The sequence below is a fragment of the Scyliorhinus canicula genome, chromosome 12 (genome assembly GCF_902713615.1).
Source record: "Scyliorhinus canicula chromosome 12, sScyCan1.1, whole genome shotgun sequence".
NCBI lineage: Eukaryota > Metazoa > Chordata > Chondrichthyes > Carcharhiniformes > Scyliorhinidae > Scyliorhinus > Scyliorhinus canicula.
In genome coordinates this window covers 120,886,927-120,893,697 of record NC_052157.1, presented here as the reverse complement: position 1 = coordinate 120,893,697, position 6,771 = coordinate 120,886,927, and the positions used below count along the sequence as shown (strand labels likewise).

The window sequence follows — 6,771 nt, the reverse complement described above, 5'->3', positions numbered from 1 at the left end:
TTCTTAATATGTGAGCGTCGCTGACAAGGCCAGTAATTACTGCCCATCCCTAATTGCGCTTAAGGAGGTGAGCTGCCTTTGTGAACTGCAGCTGTCTATGTGGTGTAGATACAACCACAATATTGACAGGAGGATTGATCCAACATCAGTGAAGGAACAGCAATATATATCTATGTCAGGATGGTGTGTGACTTGGAGGGGACTTGATGCCCTTATATTGTGGGTGGCAAAAGGTGCAGTTTGGAAGCTCTTGAAAGTGCCTTGGCAAGTTGCCATTGGCTGTAAAGCACTTTGGGAGCTCCTGAAGTTCTGAGGGTGCTATACAAAATGCAAGTCTTTCAGATGATTGTAGGGCTGGACGCAGTTACTGTTAATTGTATATCAGTTGTGATTAACTATGTAGGTGGAGGCATCGATCAGGTAGTTACTTGAACACAAAGACGCTTACTGACACTGGTATCAGGGTTGAGTTAGGAGGTATAGACCTGTAATGTTCACTCTGAATCAATCTAAACCGAGTAAAGATTAACTCTGGTTCCATCCTTCAACTAGCTGTCAGGGGTTTAACCATTACTGAGATGGGAAGAGGCAAGGCCATGGGTGGATTTGTGAGCATTTTAAAATTGAGACTGCCAAACTGGCATTCAGTGTAGGTTAGCAAACACGAGTGATGAATGAATGGAACTTGTATTCAACTCCTCCACACTGACATTGTTTCCATTGCAGAGCACAAGATCTAAATATGGGTGCAGAAATATTTCAACATGATGTACAGATAATTCTGTTGGTGAACAACAAAAATGTGCACTTATGTGTAACAAGCCACTATGAGGAAAAGATACAGTTCTCATGCAATTTTGTTCCAATAGTAATGGTGTGTATAAAATGACATAGAAGGATTCAGAATCCACAGTATCTGGGAGTATTTGAAGCAATAAATGCAGAAATGACAATATCTGGTTTTGGAAGCAACTTGAGTATTAACACTTGTCAACCTGTGCATTTATATCTACAGTTTTCTATCCACCTTGAAAGTGATGATGAAACATGTGAATTCCTATTCACAATGCAGTTGCTTATAGCAGGTAGGCCAATTTGAGTTCAATTCTAATTTTACAATTAAGTATGGAAGTACTTTTAATTGTGCAATATTTTTTCTCTACAACTCCTTAACATAAACACATGGGGAGAAATCTTCAAAAGTGACAAAATATTAATTTTATCAGAATTAAATTGCACAATTTCAACTTTAAATTCCTTTTGTAAAGAAATATAAACAGGTCCTCCAATATTTGGGAAAGATTACACAATCATTTATGCTGTCATTTATATTGTCAACGTCCAAGACACTGCTTGCGCTGAACAGTCAGTCGATGCTGAGTGCATGAGGGGAAGTTAGGAAGCAGATCTCATATGAAAGAAATTACTCGCATTCTTCCACCTCATCAGTAACTAAAAGTTGGAATTGATATTTTGCCTTCATACATCAGGATGAAATTGTCCATTTGAAAACAAAGTTATCTTTTAAGTATACATTTTTGGTGAATTGGTCAATCAATTTTAAGGATATTAGTTAGTGCTAGGCAGAGTGGGACATTTTTTAAAATTTTGAGTCCTAAATTCAGCATTTTCTATGACAAGTATAAATGGAACAGGTTCAGTATAATACAGAAATAAACAGCATGCAAATAGGTCACTCAGTCACTGTTTATTCCACAGTGCAAGCAAACAGTTCTAATCATGTTTACCCATCCTGTTCCCATATCCCTCACCTTTGCCTTCATCTATATATTGAATCTAATTTTGGATGTGTTAAATGGTTTCTGTCTTGATCTCAAACCTGGAAATAAATTAAACAGCTTTGGAACTATTGTGCATGTATTATTCTAACTGCAATACGAACCTCCATTTTTGAAAAACAACTGGTATAATTTTCCACTAGCTACAATGCCACTATGGCCTTCCATGTGACCAAAATTGTTGGTTTCAGACACATAACCTGTAGGAAACAGGCACAAACTAACTTTATGTAAACATTTTATAACTGATGGAGAACTTTATTTTGTGAATCAGAAATATATTATCTCTTAAAACATAGGTTTAAAAGTACAAAAATGTTAATCTTATGTGACCTAAGCTTGGAAGTTAATGTATAATACTAAGGTAAAGCACAGGCTAAAATAATCTTTATTTACCCTAACAAAATTCTATCAATATTTCACAGCAAAGGGCATGAACTATAGGGAGGGGTTAAGTTTTCTGTTGCTAATTATGATTTACTGTTGTAGTTAATGGGTTAAATGTCCTGTCTCATTGTGGACATGGACTTTTATTTTAATTAGTAAACTGTAGCAGCTATTGAAGTTTCCCAAGACACCCTGCAAGAAAGTATCATGTAAGTGCTGCATATAACTCCATCATCCTTTCAGAAAACAGTTGGAAAATTTGGACGGTTATGGTCAATTTGATTGCACCCAATTCAGTTAAAGAATGCACCATGCCGAAGCAAGAAATATTCCACTCCATTTCTCTTAATTTAATTGATTACCAACATATCAACCTACAACCGGTTGAATTTTAGTTTGGTTGAGGACTAGTAGTCAAGCTCCTGTGCAGATGCATGTTCTTTATTTAATTAACAGATTTGCAAACCTTTGAGACAATATTTGAAAGTTAGTTAGAGACAGCACATGGGCAAGTAATACATGATACATTTTGGAAAGTTCTGCAGTGAGTAATGTGGTAATGTTTAATCAGTTTACATTATATGATGAGCTGCAGATATCTCAGACTTCTAAAACTCAAGTTAACAGGTATTGCAGTTGAGATAGAGATTTTGATCAATAAATGTAATTTAGTTTTCTATTTTCTGATTTAAATGTTCAATTTCAAACTAACTCTCATTCCTTTGAAACACTATATTCAATATGAGAATCTGGACCAAAGTAATTCAATGACGAGTGTAATTTATTCTTATAGGTTCAACAGACTAAACTAAATGTATCATTAGTACTATTATTAGGCATTAAACAGCAAGCCCGTTTTCTTTTATTAAGGTATTTGCAATTTTATAATAATAACAATAACAGCGACATAAACATGGCACAATTGCAAGCCCATTTATTGAAGACAGTAATTATGTCTCACTATCCACATATATCCAATTTGATTTGAAGGATAAAAAACAATTTGGCCTTTGAAAATGTATAACGTTCTAATGCTGTGGAAATCAGTGAGGCTGCCAGTTACACATCTAGAGAACCTTTCCTGAATTAAAGGAATACGTGCAAAGTTATTGTCACACTTTTCAAAGTATTCTACAATGACTGACAGATATAGAAGAATCAAATCCCCATTGTCTTGAGATAATAATTGGTAGCAACCTGGGCTCAGCAGGTGTGGGGGAAGGAGATGTGAAGAGGAATATAGACTAAGAGAAATCAGGAGAACAACAGAACACTTGGATAGGTAGAGAATTCAAATGGTTGGGATCTTGGTACTGCTGTGATAACTGCTCAGATACTAGTAAAGGGAAGTGCAAAGCACATATGTTTTTGTGAACTTATTTTTTCATAATTTGTGGGGATTACTGTTAAAATTTCTTGTTTATTTCTAAATTAACTCATTACATCTCCCTCTAGATGAGTAATTGAATCAGACTTAAGTGCCAACCTGGACTACAAAGTGAATGTTTTATGTTACTCAATGGTTATAGGCAGTTTGCGCTAGCTGTGTTTTAATTTGTATCTCATGTTTGAATAATTTACTTACGAGATTGTTAATAATTATTTAGCAAATTAGCACCAAAGTTATACTGTTTCAATCCTCTGGCTTTGTTCAGCCTTTTTCAAGAAGATGAACAGCAAAAGTACATATGGTAACATTTCAGCAAAAGACCCTGTAAACCACTACCACCACTGCCATTTCTGTTTGGTATTCATATTGGTGCCTCACTAATCCTGTCCTATTCTTTACAGTAGATGGATGCTGGACCCCACCAGAGACAGAAGGCAGTTGAAGACCTTGATTACATCACAAATACATGTCCCATAATGTTTTATTGTGGCACTCTTTGTCTCCTGAAGAGAAATGTCACACTTCTCTCTTACTCCCTTCCCTACCCCTCCACACTTTGATTCATTGAAAGGTGGAGCCCTTTAGTTACATCTTATCAGGAAAGTCCTGCAACAGTTATGCTGTGTTGTATAGATCTTGGCAAGTTTACTTTTTTTTTTATTTCTCTCACTTTCGAACAAGCACCACAACCAGGAAGCCTCTGCATTTGATATGCTTTCAACTCAATTTTCCTTGTACTACAATTCTTCAAGGAAAACCTAAATATTAGTGTCTCAGATAAAGTATACACCCAAATATAATCCTCACAATGTAACAGCGTAAGTATGCATTTATTTGTATCAGATTTCTACATTTTTCTCATTCTTTCACATGATGTGGGTGACGCTGGCTAGGCTATATTTGTTGCTCTGCCCTAATTACCCTTGAGAAGGTGGGGCCCAAGGATGAAGCTCAGCTGGATCATCCATTCGGCACTTTTGGCTGAAGATGTGTTCAGCTTTGTCTTTTGCACTAATGTACAGACTCCCCCATCATTGAAGATGGGGATATTTGTTGAGCCTCCTCCTGTTTGTTGTTTAATCGTCCACCATCATTCATGACTAGTTGTGGCAGAACTGCAGAGCCTTGGTCTGATCCACTGGTTGTGCAATTGCTCAGCTCTGTCTATCGCATGCTGCTTCTGCTATTTGGCAAGCAAATAGTCCTGTCCTGTAGTTCAGAAGGTTGACACAATATTTTGAGATATGTCTGGTGCTGCCCCTAGCATGCTCTCTTGCACTCTTCATTGAACCAGGGTTGATTGCTCAGGTTGACGGTTATAATAGAGTGGGAGATATGTAGGGTCACAAGGTTACAGATTGTGGTTCTGCTGCTGATATCGTAAGTTTTGAGTTGCTAGACCTGTTCTAAAGCTATCTTGTTTAGCATGGTGGTAGTTCCACACAACATGATGGATGGTATCCTCAATGTGAAGATGGTACTTTGTCTCTATAAGGGCTGCCTGGTGGTCACTCCCACCAATATGGTCATGGATAGATACAGGAAGATGGTGAAGATAAAGCCAAGTAGGTTTTTCCCTCTAGGTTCCCCTCATAAACTTCCGCAGACCCATTCTAACAGCTGTGTTTTTCACGATTTGGCCAGCTGTCAGTCATGATAGTAACAATCCACTCTTGGTGATGGACATGATAGTCCCTAACCCAGAATACATTCGGTACCCTTGCCACTCTCAGTGCTTTTTCCAATTGGTGTACAACATGAAGGCATACTGATTCATCAGCTGAGGGGGAGCAGCAATTGGTAATCATCAGGAGGTTTATTTTCCTATGTTCTATCTGATGCCATGAGAGAGACTTCATGAGATCCAGAGGCAATGTTGAGGACTCTAAGGGGCGACTCCTTAGATTAATAAAATGTTCCCAAGTTTTAACTGTTGCACTTAATTCAATATACCTATGACAACGGTTTAAAGCTTTATTGATAGTTACTGTGAAGCAAAATTGGGAATTGCGAATGGCATCCATTCTAAAGTGGTGGAACATCAATTCCAATTCACCATCATCTGCTTTATGATATCACTGAAGACCATTGATCGACCCGTGATACCTGTCCGTCTCTCTCACTTGCTCTTTCTCTCACTCCAAGCTTGGTTTCGAAGTTTGCACAACCTCAACTGTATCATCAGAATCAACATACTTCTGATCATGGTTGGCTGCTATGACTCCATCTACTTTTTTTTTCAGATACCAAACACTTTGACTTCCTCAGGAATACAACATGGGCAAGCTTTAGGAACAGCTGTGCTATAGTTGAAGGAGACCTTCTCATTTGGGACCCCCACCCCAAAGTAACTCACCAAGTTACTTGGAATCATCATAGCAGCTTTCAGATTATCTATTAGATAGTTGATCATTTAAACCAGTTCTTGATGTTGAACCAATGAGCCACTGAATAGATTACATTCCGAACAGTTCCTTAGATCAGTATATTGTAGAATCAACCAGGGAACAGGTTGTTTTCGATCTGGTAATGTGTAATGCGACAGGATTAATGATCTCAGTAAAGGATCCTCTGGGGAAGAGGGATCATAAGATGATGGAATTTCACATTCAGTTTGAAGGTGAGAAACTTGGGTCGCAGGAAACTTGGGTCCAAGATTAGTGTCTTAGACTTACAATAAAAAGAAATTACTAAGTCATGGAGACATAGTTAACTAAAGTTGACAGGAAAGTAGGCGACAATGTAGATGGTAGATATTAAGTGGCAGACATCCATAGAGATATTTCATAGTTCTCATAAATATTTCATTGAGAAAGAAACTCTATGAGAAGGGTGGATCATCGTGACTAATTGGGAAAGTTAAGGTTGTATCAAATTTAAATAACAGGCATACAATGGTGGGAGATGAGTAGTAGTAGACAAGATTGGAAAAAAAGACACCAGTAAAGAATGACTTAAAAAAAAGAAAAAATATACAAGAAGTATAAAAACAGGCAGAGCTTCTGTGTGTACCGTGTATACTCGCGTATCCTTCGATCTCGCGTATCATGCGACCCCTAAATTTTTGTCCCCAAAACATGATTTATGGTATACCTCATGTATCATGCGAGTGACTTTTTGGAAATTAATTTTGGAAACTAAAAACTTCCAATGGTATCATTGTGTGTGTTTCTGCAGAGTTGATTCTGCTGTGAA

General features: G+C 37.5%; 1 protein-coding gene across 2 annotated transcripts in view; it reads left to right on the top strand.

The window, feature by feature from the left end:
* Window positions 1-1,015: 1,015 nt before the first annotated feature.
* Window positions 1,016-6,771, top strand: part of LOC119974711 (cytochrome b-c1 complex subunit 6, mitochondrial-like) — a 32,315-nt gene continuing 26,559 nt past the window's right edge. Inside the window, exon 1 of one of the 2 annotated variants that reach the window (XR_005462561.1) lies at window positions 1,016-1,085. Coding sequence is in view for 1 of the 2 variants with exons in the window: in XM_038813852.1 (XP_038669780.1) it covers window positions 1,067-1,085 (19 nt within the window). In the remaining variant the exon portion in view is untranslated. The remainder of the gene's footprint in view (window positions 1,086-6,771) is intronic. The other variant, XM_038813852.1, reaches the window with a different exon arrangement.